General features: G+C 40.7%; 1 protein-coding gene across 1 annotated transcript in view; it reads right to left on the bottom strand.

Annotated features, from left to right (window-relative positions):
• EGLN1 (egl-9 family hypoxia inducible factor 1) overlaps positions 1 to 16733 on the bottom strand; it is a 921081-nt gene extending 904348 nt beyond the window's left edge. Inside the window, exon 1 of the mRNA XM_044077068.1 lies at positions 15505 to 16733. Within this exon, the coding sequence (XP_043933003.1) occupies positions 15505 to 16281 (777 nt within the window). The 5' untranslated portion in view covers positions 16282 to 16733. The remainder of the gene's footprint in view (positions 1 to 15504) is intronic.
• Positions 16734 to 18686: the final 1953 nt, after the last annotated feature.

Here is an 18686-nt window from a genome sequence, read left to right as displayed (position 1 = left end):
AGCTCTGCATTCTATTTAAACTGTTTTTGTGTTGATTAACTGTTTTGCACTTTTAAAAAAGTTATTTGTTGCTTAATTTTACCTGTAGGCTAACACACTCAAGTGCGCTAGCCGTTTAAAAGCATTTATAGCATTTACTGTCTTTTTCCTCTGTTTTCTGCAAAAAAAAAATCTTGTTTTCCCACCTTACTGAACTAGAATAGTCCAGTCTTCAGAGTTTGCTGATCTCTGGGCTTTGGATTGGTTCCTGTGCTATTCCATATCCTTATTTGGAAAAAGGGAAGCTTCTTTGTTCACCAGTGGGAGTGGGGAGCACTGAGCAGCCTATTTGTCCCTAGAGCAGTGGTTCCAGCCAGAAACTTGTAGTCTATTGGCCATTTTGGGTCAATTCCTAGCTCTTTTCAACCCCCTGCTATAAAGCCCGCTTTAGCGAGCTTTTGCGTGATTTAGCGCGGAGTTGCCCATAGAGCACCATCGGGCAGCGCCGGTTAAACAAAGTTAAACTATTTCTGGCTCTGTAAAGTCTGCTCTTCAATTTTTCCCTTAGAACTTCTCTACTTGCAATCTAAACAGTCTATTCTCTATCTCAAAAGCTCAGCACTTGCTACTAAAGCATTTTTATATAGGTAAAGTACTTGTATACTAAACAAAGTACTACATTAGCCTAGAATCCCCTTGAGTACCCATTTCCCTATAGGTCCCTTCTGACTCAGTTACACAGCAAACTTTTTCACTTTTTCTAGCATGTCGAAGGGTCAGTTGCTAGCGTCCTCTCCTGTTCAGCTGGTGAATCTGGGCATCTTGAGGCAATGTTACAATTGCCTCATGTACACAGACAACCCACTCCTCCCACAAAACACAAATACATGTGAGAGATGCAACTATATAGCCAAACTGGAGGCTGAGCTCTCTTAACTCAGGACTGGCAAGACCAGACAGGAGGAGAAGGAAACCAAGCACACCACAAACCCAGTTTCACATAGAACTATCACAACTGCAAAACAAACACATAAACACACAAAGACATACTCGGAGGCACAGATCAAAAATCTACCAAAACTACAGAGGCCTCCAAAGCAGACACCCAAGCAACTGCCACCTCAAGACATAAGACATGCAACACATAGTTCTCAAAGTCAGTGTGCTAAACAGTCACAGCCCTTAAGGCCAAACACAATGCCAGACACACTTGTTATAGGTGACTCCATAGTCAGACACACTGACGTCCCACTCACCAGACTGAACAAGGAAAAGATCACAGTAAGCTGCCTGTCAGGTGCTAGAATCCGCCACATAACACAAGCACTCAGGTCACTCCACAGCAAGTACAAGTATGACTCAGTCATTGTCCATGCCGGTGTGAACGACCTGAGACGTACCTCCCTGGACTACATGAAAAGAGACATAGAGGAGCTCTCAGATTATGTATCCCGGGCCGGTATGACCCTGACCCTGAGCAGTATCCTACCCTCATCAAGAATGATGCCACAATACAGAGACAAAATGATCAGCTTTAATAATTGGCTTAATTACTGCTGTCATTCTAAGGGGATCCAATGTCTGTCTGCCTGGGATGACATGCTTGACAAGCCACGCTGCTTCGCAAGGGACGGCTTGCACCTGTCACCCCTGGGCTTCCGGATATTGGCAAAGGCTCTTGCCACCCCCATAGTGCCTTTTTTAGGCAAGGCTCAAATGATAAACCTACCGCCCTAGAAAACAAAAATGGAGAAAAACTAAGGGTAATACTGCTCAATGCCAGAAGTCTAAACCTCAAGATGCACGCCCTCGAAGCCCTCCTCAGTATGGAGAACATCGATGTCTGTGCTGTGACTGAAACCTGGTTCAAGGCTCCTGAGAGCACCCCAGCACTATCAGGTTATACCTCATATCATGCGTTCGCCCCAAAATCCGGACCGAACCACAAAAGGAGGGGGAGTATACATATTCATAAAGGATACCCACACCTCCAGGTTAGTGGCAACGCACGAAGCATCGGAGACCATCCAGGTGCAATTAACCATAGGTAAAACTGCCCTACAGTTTGTAACATGCTACAGACCACCTTCTCAAACTCAGGAAACCCACACAGCCTTCCTGAAGACACTGGAGAGTATGAATGTCTCTCCAAACACCATCATATTGGGTGACTTCAACTACCCAAACATAGACTGGGAACATTACTCAAGCCCCAACACCCTAGCCCAAAGATTCCTTGAGTTCATAAACTCAAATGCTATGGAACAACTAGTCACCATTCCCACAAGAGGAGAAAATATACTAGACCTGATCATCACAAACATGGGGACAAAATGCTCCACACCGGAAGTATATCCCTCATTGGTGAGATCAGACCATAAATTAATCTCACTGGAGATCCACATCCCGCCCCCACCCCAGCAAAAAGACCACAGTGAAGAACTTCTCAAAAGCAAACTTCACACTTCTTAAGACTGGAGTGGTATCCTTCAAGGCCCCGAGCCAGTGGAAACCACAACCCACGCTGCTGAAACCCTTACAAATGCCTTCTACGAGCACCTCCAGGAATGTATGGATCAAGCAATCCCTAATAAAATCAAGACCCTTTCCACCAAAGGCAGGTGCCCGGTCTGGTGGACCCCAGCCATAAACAAACTCTACAACAAGAGGAGAAAGCTACTACATGACAGAGCAAAATCCCTAAAAGGGAAGGCATCTCTGATCAATACTAGCAAAAAACTACGATCACTCATAAAATCATCCAAGGCCAACTTTGAGAGAAAAATCGCTAATGACACAAAAGACAATCATAAAGCCTTCTTTAGCTATGTTAGAAACCTGGGTGGAAACTCCCAGATATGCTCAGAATTAGTCCAAAATGATAAAAAAATCAATGAACCCACAGACATTGCCAACATACTGGCAGACAGGTTCAGTGCAAATTTCTCCCCTCCCCCCACCCCCAAAAGGAGAAATATCTATCCACCAGAGTCTAGCCTCCCAAACATCTCAGATGCCCAGGTGAGAGCTGCTCTCTCTAAAGCAAAAAACACAGCATCAATGGGACCGGACGGTGTCCCCGGCTGTGTGCTATACGAAATCAATGAGAAACTAAACCCACACATAAGGCTGCTGTTTAATCTTAGCCTTACTACAGGATACGTACCCAAAGAATGGCGTACGGCAACTGTGGTCCCACTCCACAAAGGCGGTGCTTCTACGGACCCTGGAAATTACCGCCCCATAAGCTTGACGAGCCTTGTCTGCAAAGCTATGGAGAGGATCATAATGGAACTCATAAATAAAGACATTGGGGACCTACAGACACTGGATCCTACCCAATTTGGCTTTGTCAAGGGCAGATCCTGCCTCTTGAACTTGGTCGACTTTTTCGAAACAGTCACTAAGGCCATTGATGAGGGTAAGGCAGTTCACACAGCCTACCTTGACTTAGCAAAAGCGTTTGACACAATACCCCACTCGGGCATCATAGAAAAGCTCACCAGCTTAGATGTAAACCCATATGTCACAAGATGGGTTGCAAACTGGCCCAAGGACAGAACACACAGGGTTAGAGTTGCTGGTGCCATGTCAGACTCTAAGCCGGTCACGAGCGGTGTCCCACAGGGCTCAGTCCTGGGCCCCCTCTTGTTCGGCATTTATTTTTCTGAAGTGCAGGCAAACATAGGGGGATTGTGGCTGACAAAATTTGCAGATGACTGCAAACTGGGCACCATAATTGACACTCCATCAGACACAGACATCCTCCAGAGAGGTCTCATAGAAATGGATAACTGGTGCCAGAGCCATGGCCTTAAGCTAAATGCCAAAAAATGTATAGTCATACCCTTTGGGAAAAACAAGGTAACCCCTAATTACCACATAGGTGGTAATCCATTAAACACGGAAGAAGTTATCAGGGACCTGGGGACCCAAGTTGACAGTAACCTCTCTTTTGACACTCACATTGCCAAAGTGGTTAGACCTTCTACATTGCCCACCTGATCATGAAGGGATTCACATCCAGATCAGGAGAGGTCATTGTACCCCTGTACTCTTCACTTATCAGACCAATGATTGAGTACAACGCCCCATTCGGAATGTACCTTACCCGACACCTGCAGCAGTTGGAAAGAACCCAAAAGTTCCTCACCAAAAGGATAAAGGGGCTCAAACATATGTCATACGATGCCCGACTGAAGAAACTCCAGCTCTATTCAGTCGCATACCGTCTGCTCAGAGGTGATCTGTGCCTGACATACAAGGCCATGTCCAACCCGGAATTAATGGACATGCTCCACCTCAAAAACTCCAAATCCACCAGAGCCACGAGAGCAAGAGACTTAAACCTCAACACGGATATAAATAGGACGTGCTGGAGGGACAGATTCATCACCCAGAGACTCCCTACACTATGGAACAGAATCCCAGTCCATGTGAGGCAGAGCCCCTCACTGACTCTGTTCAAGAGAAATCTTGACGAGTGGATGGGAGATCGTAGGTTTACCCCGGGAATCATCTCTGTATCACTGCTGGACAGAGACACAGCAAACTAATGGGTATAGTATTCTCATCCTAAGGGGTGGTGAAAGCCACACACACTCTGGCTAGGCTTATAAATGCCCTAGGGCAGATAGCCTAGTATGAACCTATGAACCTATGAACCTATAAAATTGTGGTTTTCTGACAAATTAGTGGCAAATCAAAAGACCTGAAATTAGAAAATAATTTGAGTTTTAGATTTCATACACTTCAGAAAATTCATGCTAATACAAAATCTGTTATTCTATCAACTTCCCAAGTTTATAAGAGCAATATTTAGAAACCGTCCCTATTTTGGGCCTTTTTCCTACTTTTATTTATGGCTTTGTACAGATTTCTTGCTCTAAGAGGTTAAGAGGTATGCTCAGCTTAGTGAGCATGAACACACAAAAATGTCTTGGTACAGCCTCATTAAGACTACTGATACTGTATGTGAAATACTTTTGTATGACCAGAAACTGCTTGGGTAATTCATATCCAACGGTCATTATCATAACTTGATGCAATACGTCTTCAGCTAGTGTTACTTAAGGTCACACATTAAGGTAATGTGTCTGAACAAGCCGCATCCTGCCAATGTGAGGTTCATTCTCAATTTCCCATTCATGGAATGCATCTCAAACAAATCACAAACAAAATATCCCAGATCACACTGAAAGCACAGCAACTGTATACTGTGGGTTAGCGAGAGGCGAAAGGCAAAAATAATAAAGACTGATTACCTCCATACATGCACTTTTCAGGCACAGCACAAAAGTCTTGAATGGCCTTGTATGCAATCCCTAATACAGTGACTAACCTAAATAAACTAAATTTGAAAGAACTCAACGCAACTGAAAAAGCTGTGAAGTCCTTCAATAGTCATGACTTATTTACAAGACATAGTGTGTTTAACGCGTTGTCCATTAGTGTGTCTGGATGGCATAGGACACAATTACAGACAGAAATCAGGCAAAACTAATTCAGTAAAGCAACACCACCACCTCATGAGTGCAAATAATTGGAAGACGACTTAAGCAGTCACCTAACTACTGCAGCACTGACACCTGCCTCACGAGTCAAGCTGTTACACTGCTAACACAACGATAAGGGTAAAGTAAGATAAACGAACACTAAATATGCAAACAAACTGTGCATGCCAACAGTTAGCAACAAAGAAATAAATTTCACTTGACCAAGCATGACAGTCTGCTTTTAAACAGGGGGAAGAGTTTCAGAATTTTAAGCAGTATAACAAGAGTATGGACACACAACGCAGACTACAGCAAGAAAGCGAGTAAATGGGAAACCCTCCAAATGATCAACATAAGCAAGAATACTGTTTTTCCAGTTTTCTGCTCACCTTCCAAGGACCAATATTGTCATTTTCAGAACAGCAACAACACTGAAAGTTTAACTACAGTGACTATGCATTAAGAAGTACAACAGTGATCTCAGAAAAAGTATATGCAAGAAGAAAGGGTGAGGGGTATAACTCAACAAATTAGGGAGATCAGGTGGATGAAGCCTTCTACAAAAATATGTTCATGGTATTATAGCAACTTTCAAAATTTGTGGTATTTTTATTTATTTATTTAGTCGGTTCATTTTTATACTAACAAACACATGCATTTACAGGCCTCATACATCAGATGGGCAGCCATTATTTCCAGACTGACAGAAAAACATTACACTCATTAGATATAAGCTGAGACAGCCACCTACTGCTGCAGGCTTAACACAATGAAAAGAACATATGGCTTTTCCAAAATGACTGAGGAAAAATGTAGAAGCTGTAATTTAAGCCTGTGTAATTCATAATTTTTGAATACTGTATTTTTTTTGTCAGATTGTGTCCCTTTTAAGACTAAATGTTACTACATTCTCAATGGTCTGGATGGTGACCATCAAAATGATTTTAGTAGCAGCAACAGCACTTATATAGCCAGTTTACTTGATGAACTACATCTTTACAACTACAGACAAGGGAAAGTTGACAAGGATAACTTATCTTTCTTGAACCACTTGAAAGCATTCAACTCTGTACAGTACAAAAATATCATACAGACTATACCCTTTAGGGCCTAGAACAAAATGCAATTTAAACTAGTTTACTACTTATACTGAAGAACAGGTTTGGTAGAATGATAGTTGAACAGTCTTCATCCTGGTCACTGCCTGTAAGAAGAGAGATGTCATGGGCCTCAGTTCTTGAAACCAGTACCCTTCACACTTTTTCTGAACTCGTTATTCTGTCCCTTCCCTGGCAATGATGACCTGATTGTTATGGACCTCACAGAAAGATAACTGCAAAATTGCATCAACTTATGAGTAACCTAGCCCATGCTGGCATCATCTGGGGCTCAAAATGAATCTGTGTTACTTCAGAACCACAACAGTCTAGGTAGAATACAAAGCAATCTTGGCATCACTGCTCCAGACAAAAATGTCACTAGAAACAGCTCAGATCTACAGATTTAAAAACGTGTAATTAGACCCAGCTTTGACCATTTCACTGCATACTGAAAACAAAATCATACCCAAGACCCCTAATCCACTTAAAAAAGCCAAATAAATTTTAGTCGTTCATTTAGGGAATCAGGGATGGCTGCAGCCAGCAGGCTCCTAAGTCTTACACTAGACTAGTCTAGTGCAGTTCTTTCAATTACACATGGAAAGCAGCTAAAAAGCCCCACAGAGCCCAGAAGAGAAATTGCCATTTTATAAATAGTGTCCCTAGAAAACATAATCATTGTTCCAGCCTCACCGCTGAAATGTTCGATTTTACTGAGAATAAAAGTGCTCATTCGTACGATGATCTACAAACTCTAGCTTTGATCAGTGCAACTCTCAAAGGGCTCTGAAAATAAAGATATTCCATGTTTATTTGAAAAAGAACAGCATATATGAGTACCCTAAAATTACCAATTCCTTTTACTGGTCTGCACTTCTACAGTATTCTCGATTCCAGGGCCTCAAATTGGAGCGTACCTCCGTGTGAATTAAAAGATTTATTCTTTGTTTAAGTTAACATTACCGTCAACAGAAGATTCCTATAAATGATCATGCACTATCATTTAAGCTGCAAGCTGTCAATGACCTAACTTATTTTTCCCACCTTCATTTGTCACTGTGACTCTAAGCAAGTTACTTAACCAGAGAGTGATTTGAAGTCACTCCTGAAAAGGGACACCTGTGTCCAGTAAGCATACCCGGTTAGCAAATATATAATTAAAAAAGTATTCTTAATGAGATTTAGACAATATCCAGATACATATTGGATTAAAGCTACTGATACCTATTTTTGCATCTGCTACTAAACCACTTTACATTGTAAAGATCAATATTAATCCCATACATACCTGTACTGCATCTCTTTTCAATTTACTGTAACAAAGTCACAACCTGAAAAAAAACAGCCCTAGAAGTCTACCTCCCTTAACAATTACAATTAAAAATAATAAATTAAAATAGACCACTTTACCAAATTCTTCAGCTTGATCAGTTATTGAAATTAGTCCTTATCAGTCAAGCCACTAAAACAATTAAAATGTTTAATTAAATAAAAAAGAAACAAGCTTTTGTTTAAAATGCACAAACCAGTCTAAGAAAACCAAAGGATATCTACAAACCTGAATAAGTCTCATGTTAAATTAATCCATTACAACTGTATTAGAATCAACTCTTATTCCTATCAGGAATATTCCAGCAACACATATACAACAAGGGATAACCATGTCTCATTAACCAATATTACTCATCACGGACAGCACCGTGCTTTTCAGCCTCTTAAGTGCAAGAATTCTGGACAAAACCAAAAATGGAAGGAGGGACAAAGGCTCACAATCAGGAAAAGATTGTAAACACTGTTCTTATAAACTGAGAAAGTTGCCATAACAGGTTTTGCATTAGTAAGCATTTTCTGAAGGATATGAAGTCAGGAACTCGTAACTACAGCAGAGCTAGTAAGGGAGATGGCTAGAAAGGTGCTTGGTGTGACATCTGGAAAGAGGAAGGAGGACAAGGAGACCTGGTGGTGGAATGAAGAAGTACAGGAGAGTATACAGAGAAAGAGGTTGGTGAAGAAGAAGTGGGATTGTCAGAGAGATGAAGAAAGTAGACAAGAGTATAAGGAGATGAGGTGCATGGCAAAAAGAGATGTGGCGAAGGCTAAGGATAAGGCGTATGAAGAGTTGTATGAAAGGTTGGACACTAAGGAGGGAGAAAAAGACCTGTACCGATTGGCTAGACAGAGGGACCGAGCCAGTAAAGATCTGCAGCAGGTAAGGGTGATAAAGGATAATGAGGGAAACGTACTCACAAGCAAGGAGAGTGTGTTGAGCAGATGGAAAGAGTACTTTGAGGGGCTGATGAATGAAGAGAATGAGAGGGAGAGAAGGTTGAATGATGTGCAGATAGTGAATCATGAAGTGCAGTGGATTAGCAAGGAGGAAGTAAGGGCAGATATCAAGAGGATGAAGAATGGAAAGGCTGTTGGTCCAGATGATGTACCTGTGGAAGCATGGAGGTGTTTAGGTGAAATGGCAGTGGAGTTTTTAACTAGATTGTTTAATGAAATCTTGGAAAGTGAGAGGATGCCTGAGGAATGGATAAAAAGTGTTTTGGTACCGATTTTTAAGAATAAGGGTGATGTGCAGAGCTGTAGTAACTACAGAGGGATTAAACTGATCAGTCACAGCATGAAGTTATGGGAAAAAGTAGTGGAAGCTAGGTTAAGAAGGGAGGAGATGATTAGTGATCAGCAGTATAGTTTCATGCCAGGAAAGAGCACTACAGATGAGATGTTTGCTCTGAGAGTGTTGATGGAGAAGTACAGAGAAGGCCAGAAGGAGTTGCATTGTGTCTTTGTGGACTTAGAGAAAGCATATGACAGGGTGCCTACAGAGGAGTTATAATATTCTATGAGGAAGTCAGGAGTGTCAGAGAAATATGTAAGAATGGTACAGGATATGTTGAGGATAGTGTGACAGCAGTCAGGTCTGCGGTGGGAGTAACAGATGCATTTAAGGTGGAGGTGGGATTACATCAAGGATCAGCTCTGAGCCCTTTCTTATTTGCAATGGTGATGGACAGGTTGACAGACGAGATCAGACAGAAGTCCTCGTGGACTAAGATGTTTGCAGATGACATTGTGATCTGTAGTGAGAGTAGGGAACAGGTGGAGGAGACCCTGGAGAAGTGGAGATATGCTCTACAGAGAACAGGAATGAAGGTCAGCAGGACTAAGACAGAATATATGTGTGTGAATGAGAGGGAGGATAGAGGAATGGTGAGGATGCAGGGAGTAGAGGTGGGGAAGGTGGATGAGTTTAAATACTTGGGATCAACAGTTCTGTGGAAGAGAGGTGAAGAGTGGGTGGAGAAGAGTGTCAGGGGTGATTTGTGACAGACGAGTACCAGTAAAAGTGAAAGGGAAGGTCTACAAGAGGGTAGTGAGACCAACTATGTTATATGGGTTGGAGAAAGTGGCACTGACAAAAAGGCAGGCGTCAGAGCTGGACGTGGCAGAGATAAAGATGTTAAGATTTGCACTGGGTGTGACGAGGGTGGACAGGATTAGGAATAAGTTGGAAGGTTTGGAGACAAAGCCAGAGAGGCAAGATTACGTTGGTTTGGACATGTGCTGAAGAGGGATGCAGATTATACTGGGAAAAAGATGCTAAGGATGAAGCTGCCAGGTAACAGGAAAAGAGGAAGGCCTAAAAGATAAGGTTTATGGATGTGGTAAGAGAGGACATGCAGGTGGTTGGTGCGACAGAGTAAGATGCAGAGGACAGGAAGAAATGGAAACAGACGATCCGCTGTGGCGACTCCTAACGGAAGCAGCTGAAAGAAGAAGAAGATGAAGTCAGGAGCTCAAAATGTCCATCTTAGCATGACTTCAGTCCTCAATGACATACCATAAAACATTCCGACACACTCCATCTACTTTATCACTCATTCCTACAACTTTTCTGTGCTTCTCACTTCTTTATATTCATTCTTCCTTTCTACCACACTTCCAGTTCCACCCTCACACAAACTTTACAATTACATCTCAGTCTCCTTGCTACATATTAATTCTCACTATCTCACCTTTCCTACTGCACTCTACTCAAATATCCATCTACTCTCAAATATACTTACTCACCTCCAGCATACAAGTGAACTTCCACAGTTCATAAAATTTATTACACTACAATCAAATTTTCCAACTACGCAGATCTTTAAATACATTGCCAATTGTTTTACACTTAATCTTTTCACCCCAGAAGCACCAGTTACTACATTATGGATTTGTTCTTTGGCAGAAAATACTGTACTATACCTATTTTGTATCGGTTTTAGTACCTAATTGTACCTTGACTGTTATTTATATAATTTATATTTTTGTACTTGTTATTGCCATAGCTGCTTTGGTGGTTGATTCATTTTCTTTCAATTAATTTTTAAGGCTACACTAACTTCTTTAGTATTGTAATTGTGAAACTTTTCGTCCCAGGCCTCCACTGAAAAGGTGCTATCATGCGCAATCACCATCTCAATAAATACGTGTAAAATAAATAAAATGATTTGTCAAAAACAACAAACTTCATGAGGAATGGATAAAAAATGAGAGGCAAAAATCTGGACATTTTGAGAAATTCTGGACAAATAAGAGGCATGACGGGCAAGAGCCTGAATCCCACTGTAAAATAATATGGTCATAGTTCAATCCTGCTTAGTGTACGATGAAAGCAGATAAAGGTATTTAATAATAGACTATATATGCATATATTTTAAAAACATACATCAGTACAACTCTCTGGCTTCCAACCATTCATTTAACTATAGACAAGATGAATAAATAGAAGTGATATTTGGTCATTTTTCAAACAAGGCTAACAGCTTTAAAAATATAATATAAAATATGAGTTTCCTGAACTTGGTTGGGGGCTGAGGCACTCATAATCCCAACTCCAGTTCTGTTTAGCAGTATGGAAGGAGCATTGATCTCTATTTACTAACATAAATGTCAAATATTTAAAATGCAACATACCAACTGACTTCTTACAGCTGTACACATTGGACAGGTAGCACCAACAAACTGCTGATGATGCCATGGCGGCATGTCTGCTGACTAGTCTAAATGATCAGTTGCCACTGCATACTTGTTTAGACCTTTAGTCTGGGTAGGGGTCAAACAATCAAGTCAGCTTTAATACAAAAAAATGAAAGGCAATGCATTCAGGCACATCAAATAATAGGTAACTTTATGCATTAAATCAGGGCTTGATTCCGGAGTACTCCAACTTAAGGACCTTGGAATTACTGTAACAGAATGGATTTTGATACTCATGTAAATCAAGGTACTAAAGATGTTTTGTATCAATAATCCTAAGAATGATTGCCCCTAGGAATAAACAATAGTAATTCTTCTTTATAAAAGAGTCTTCTAGCCCCAATGATTATTCAATCTATGGCCGAGGGCATATGAAAAGTTTACAAAAAAGTCAAAAGATACTACACAGGACCGACAGAAGTTTAGCTAACAAAACCTACTGAAAATACTGAAGTTATGCTCTACTAAATACCACCTGATATGGACTGATTTGATTTATACATACAAATATTCTAGCGATCCTGTCCTGCAAGCTGCAACAAAAATAATACTTTTTTTTTTTAAAACACGATTTTACACACATTGTTAATAAGTGTGAACAAACATCCAGAATAGAAAGGGAAACTTGTTTCAGAATGGAATCCATAAATTATGGAGCAAACTACCACTAGGAATCAGAGCATCAACATTAAAAAATATAAAACTCAGGAAGACCAGTGGTTTAGAGACAGAGCCTATATGACTTATCTACTTGGAATGGGGCTTTTGTAATATCAAAGCACTTAAAAATTAAATATTTATTTATTTATTTTTTTTTATTTTACATTTGTTGACCGGGCTAGTCCAGCTGGATCAATGTCCATTTTCAGTGGAGGCCCGGGGAGAAAAGCTCCACAGATTAAAGCAAGGTTATAGAAAATAAACATGTACAATAAACACTTATGACACAGGCAATGAGCAAAAATACAAAGATATTAGTCCAGGTCAGGTTATACAAATCTAAGAAAAAAAAAAAAAACAAATAATGCCTTTCTTATTACGTAGTTGGTACTAACTACTTTCAGTACAAATATGGGAGGATGGGAGTATTACGTAGTTCAAAATGTATATACATACTTGTAAAAACATTGATTGTACTATTTTTTTTTCCATATATGAGAACAGTAGTAGCGGTAGAATCATTAAGTCATTTGTGATCAGAGAGAAACATTGCAGTGTTGAATAAGGAAATATGATAGTAGAAAGATGAAAGTAGGTTAGTCACCTTACTAGCACACCCTACTGCACATTCAGAATTTCCTTGCATATTCAGTACATTCTGAGTTTTTTAATACGATACAAAAGAAGGTCATTCACCAAACTTGAGGATTTTAAACACGGCTGTTGAGAGAGAAATGTAAGAGAACCATCTCACATCTCCATAGTTCAAACCGGATCTCCATTTACTGGATGGAGTATGAATGTTCATTTCTTGTCAGTGTAGTTTTGTCTAGGCATACTGGGTTCTTCCTCCCTCCCAAAACCATGGTGGCTGAATCTTGTGGCCTGGGTCATGGCTGAAAAAAGGTCTGTCCCAAATCAGTTCATATGCCAAGTTAACAAGAAAATAATTTTATATATGACAACTGAACTAAAAAATGTAGGATTGTACTCTTAGCAGGCCAGAATATTTATCACAGTGACTTGCTTGATAAACTCCACTGGTCCAAAGCAGACTAACATCTCAGACCTGGCAATGGTGCTAAAGCTCTGAGAGTCATCCAGCTCCAATGAGCTCAGAGCCAGTCCACTCAGCGATGGTATCAGGGCCAAAGACACAATCTTTGGATCCGATACACAGTTCCAGCAGTCTCAGATCCACATATGCCTCTGAAAGACTCCTAAAAGACCAAGAAAAACAGGCCACTTAAGGAGTCCTAAAATGACAGCATCTCTCTAAGAAGGGTGAGGTAAACGGGAAGGAACAGGGTCTACAGAAAACACATAACATATCCTAGGGAGCTTCTTCGGCTCCAAGTTTGTCGATCTGATGATGAGGATCTGTTATCAGATGCTGTCAAATCTGAGGATTTAGCCTTTGGATCCAACGAACAAGATACATTGCGAGAAGGAGAGCTGAGTGGAGGATTAAGAAGGGTCTGAGGTATGCTTTTCTGGACACCTCCTTGTCAACTTTTTGGAGGTTTAAACTCCAGATAAAGTCTCTGAAAAAGACGTTGGCAATAAACCTTTTAGAATCAGTTTTATTTTTGTGATCCACTAAGGACTGTGATTCTTTAAAATGAGCTAGGCCTAAGCAATACACACATGAATCGTGTGTCACAAAGGTATTTTGTGCCCGCAATCTTTACAGTTCTTAAAACCCAAAGGTTTTTCAACCATGTTGAAGTAGAAAATCTAAATACAGTAAAAAACAGAAATACAAGAGAGATTTGTTTAAACAAAGAAAGTGAAAAGACATTACCACAAAGGTATAAGTCACAGAGCATTTTCCAATAATGGTAGACTAAAAATACACCAATAAATGTAAAAAGGATAAGGAAAGAATATATAAAATAACTAGGTAAAATAAGAAAATATATAAATTGTATTTCACTCACAAATACCACTAAAGCTTGAGAGCTAACAGCAACCACATCTGTATGTGAAGGAGGCAAAGGATATCTGAGGTATGGTAGGGGACTGGTGGATTATAGTAGCTGGAGAATTTCCAGTATCCACGAGCTGTAAAAAGCAGCAGAGTCAGACCCAAGCCCACTTGCTGAGGAATGAATGAAATCTGACAACATCAGATCAACTATTTCATTTGCCAAGTTTAGTAAATGTATACACACACAAATGTATATACGTACAAACACACACACTCTTGTTATTTCATCTGCCACTGTTTGAATAATTGATTAGCTATAAAAAGTAATGCGGCTATGGCTAAAGTTACATTTTCTACCTATTTAAATTTCCAAATGTTTAACACTTCACCAAACATTAAAAAGGGACACTGGCTACTGAGTTATAAAGACCAGATTAAACTAGCTACTACTGCAGCTCCAAAATAAGCATCCTGTACTCTCCATGCCAAACCAAGTCAAGTAAGCAATACAAACGGGCATTCGAGCCTTTCGACAGTCTCAAAGACTTGAGATCTTATTTACGCAATACCGTGTTGTGAACATCCTGTCAACTCCTGTCACTAAACTACAGGACAGGACTATGACAAGTAGATAATTGATATATATAATTAAACATGAGACAGACTGGTGGTGCAAAACTTATTGAAATTAAAACTGTATTTATACACATTTCCGAACTGTAGCGTAGGCCAGCATAAACTATAACAATTTTATATTCCTAAATTTTGATGGGCACTGTGGGAAACCGCCATGGTCTCACCAAGAATGTAGCTGCACATCAAAACATTACTGGTCAAAGGCTGTTTGATTGCAACACACTACCGTAATGCCACATAAATAAATGTAAGTCATTTTTACACGTATATATCAGCAATGTCATAAGGATCCCCTAACACTGCCATTTTCTAAAGGACTCAAAATAAATCCTGATTATCTCAGAACAACTTTTAGGGCTTTTGATTAGTTACAAAAAAACAACTGCGTTTACCTTGCAGTTACTTCTCGTGAAGGGGGTGGCGGCATTTTTGACAGCTGGCTCGCCCAGAAAGTGAGTGAAAAGTATGCCAACAAACAGTTCCCGCCCACAAGCCTGCTTTTGGTACCACAGCTTAAAAGGCGCATGCTGCGAACTCCCTTGTACACTCCAAGTTTAACACATGGGAAGGGATGACTGTGCAAAAGGCGCAGTTGTCAAAAATGTAAAGGCTGCACTAATACTGGGAAATGTACAATTTGGAAATCAACTGACATACTGTTTCCACTACCACTTACCTTGGTTCTGCCATTGATTTTGTAGTTTCCCAATTTGCCATTGCAATGCCTGACTAGTTCGTCCATGCTGTTCATTAGAAAGCCGATTTTCGGACACTCTGCCTCTCGACCCTCTACCCATGTTATCTTGTCTCCTCTAATAGCTTTGGAGGAGTCGCTCTTCTGGCTCACCAGCTGACCATCGGTGAATCTTCCAGTCTGATGCAACGCTTTCACTTCATCCAGGACGCTCTGCCCATGTTCCTCACCCAAGAATTGCTCCACGACACAAATGCCATGTTTGTTCATGCATGGCACGATATATTCCAACGCCAACTTTTGAGGGTGGGTCCTACTACCCCGCTGCAACTGCTGGTTGTTTCTCTTCAGTGGCTCTCCTCCGCTGTTACAGCAGTTCGCAGTCAGTCTCTGGTCTGCTGCTGGCTGCTCCTCCACTGAAGGCAACTGTTTTGGTTTGTCTACCTCTGGGTGGGTGATATTGGGCCCACCGCTAGCAACAAGGGAAGATGTGTCTGCTGTCCGCTCCTTATGTTGCTCTTGCCGGTTACCCTTTGCATTTTGGGGGGTACTTTTCTCCGCGATAATCTGATTGGAATCACGCATATCTGTTTCCTTGCACACCCGGCGGTGTTTCTTCCAGTCACGCTTCTGGTGCTCTTTGCTGCAGTAATAAGAGCTTCGGCAACGGCCGCACCTCAGTAAGTTTTCCATCTTTCCACACAATTCGCAGTACTGACGTTCCTGTTCAGCCACTGCCGCCGCCACATCGTTCTCCATGTCCGACGGTATAGCCCTTGTGGCGTGCCAGGGTCCGGCGCCTTCTCTTCACTGCACACTGCGGTGACGGCGGGCCGGGCACCGAGTTCGTTGCAGCTGCCGAGGCGGCGGCAAAGTGCCCTGCCGCGCACCCCGACATGCACCTCACTCTGGTTTTCCAATGACAGGCACAGGCTGCAGCCAGCCCGCTCTCCGCGATATTGAAGGGTCCCTGGCTTTCACTGATTAAAGCTTGTAGCGATGCTTATATGTCACTTTCCTGCCCTACAGAGTGCGTTTCACTATGAGATACCGTGGCAGCTGAGCTACAGTGGCCGCCACTCCGAGTTTCGGCTCAGCACGTACACACCACTTCCACCAGTGGCGGCGGCAGCTCAGGGCCGTGATGTCACGCTCCGCGGGAGGGGTCCGATCACTGCCCCAACAAGCTAGGTTACTGTTTGTCACACACCAGCTGTAGGAAAACCGACTTTTCTTAGTGAGCTTACCCTGGCGTCCCTGCCCTTATAGTGACGTACTTGTTTACCAAGCACTTGACTCAATATAGAATGTTTGGGTTGTTATATGGCTCACTAAAAGTAGGGGTAAAGTATTCCTCTGTCTTGATTTCATTACTTTTAATTAGTATTCCAGTGATTTCGCTGGGTAAACCTGTTGAGCGGATCTGTCTAGGGTACAGGGGCGACTGGAGAATGCTTCCTAGGCATACAGCTCAACGTCTTAGAGCAAGAAATCTGAGGAAAGTTACAGATAAAAGTGGGGAAAAGGTTAAAAAATAGGGACGATTTTTACACATTGTTCTTAAAACTTAGAAAGATAATAAAATAACAGCTTTTTGCGTTAGCGTGAATTTTCTGAAGGGTATGAAGTCTGAAATTCAAATGTCTGTCATTATTTTCTAAAAGGCAGACCGAAAACACGAGGCAAAAATGTGGATATTCTGCGAAAATCTGTTGGAGTGTGGAACATGTATATTTTTAAGACTCAAAATAATGTTCCTAGTCGTGAGCTACACCTGAAAGATGTTTTAAGTGTAATTTAATTGTATTAACCGTTTATAGTTACGTCTGTAATGCAAAACAAAAAGTTGAGAGGTATGTTTCTAGGTAATCTAATGAAAAGAAAGAGGGAATCAAAATAAAAAGGTTTTATTCTCATCTTTGTGCAACACAGAATTAAATCTGTTAAGCACCCAGAAACACACCTGTCAACTGCTATGATCTAAACATATCGTATGACTTTTGCCCTCAGGTTTAGCTTTGCAGCTCCTACATTTATTGATTTTCTGTTTAACTGTTTTAAGAGTACATACTTAACTGAATTACGGAGACTGACTTATACAAAGAAGAGTCTTATCACTGTTTTAATTTCCATTTTGTAAACCAAATGGATTGTCTGATCCAAGCCTTGAAAACACAGCAGACATTTTGAAGAGGTTTTGCATTACAGACGTAACTATAAACGGTTAATTCATTTAAATTACACTTAAAACATATCTTTCAAGTGTAGCTCACGACTAGGAACGTTATTTTGAGTCTTAAAATATGTATGTTCGGCACTCTTTTACATTACAAAGATCTGTTCATTATTAATACTTTTTAATATATATCCATCATAAATCATTGAATCATGTCAATGAATCACAGAAAGTATAGTAAATATGCAATTAACATATCCATCCATAACCTCTTTTCCCATTTTTTGCACATGTGGTTGGGTTGTCACTTCAGCAGTGACAGTCATCTAGAGCCAACATTCACACCCCAGGTGTACACTTACTTCTCAACCTGTATTCAAGAAATCTGGATAAAGATAGAAATAATGGGGGGGGGGGGCAAAGGCCCCAAATATGGACAGATTTTAAATATTGCTCCTATAAACTTAGAGAGTTGCTAGAATAACAGGTTTTGAATTATTATGTATTTTCTGAAGGCTATGAAGACTGAAACTCAAATGTCTGTCATTATTTAGCATTATTTAGTTACTTCAATTCTCAATTATTTGCCAGAAACCCAAAAATTTTATGAGGAACAGACCAAAAATATGAGGCAACAATCTGGACATTCTGCAAAAATCTGTGCAGTATAACTGTTCAGAATTTCTGAGAATTGGAGTTCATACGCTTCAGAAAATACATGATAATGCAAAATTTGTCATTCTGTCATTATAAGAACATTATTTAAGAAATGGCAGTGGAGTTTTTAACTAGATTGTTTAATGAAATCTTGGAAAGTGAGAGGATGCCTGAGGAATGGAGAAAGTGTTTTGGTACCGATTTTTAAGAATAAGGGTGATGTGCAGAGCTGTAGTAACTACAGAGGGATTAAACTGATCAGTCACAGCATGAAGTTATGGGAAAGAGTAGTGGAAGCTAGGTTAAGAAGGGAGGTGATGATTAGTAATCA

This window comes from Protopterus annectens, chromosome 1.part1 (assembly GCF_019279795.1).
Source record: "Protopterus annectens isolate FY-2018-M chromosome 1.part1, PAN1.0, whole genome shotgun sequence".
In the NCBI taxonomy this organism is placed as follows: Eukaryota; Metazoa; Chordata; order Ceratodontiformes; family Protopteridae; genus Protopterus; species Protopterus annectens.
Note: the sequence above shows the minus strand (reverse complement) of the source record. Positions and strands in the feature narration are given on the sequence as shown.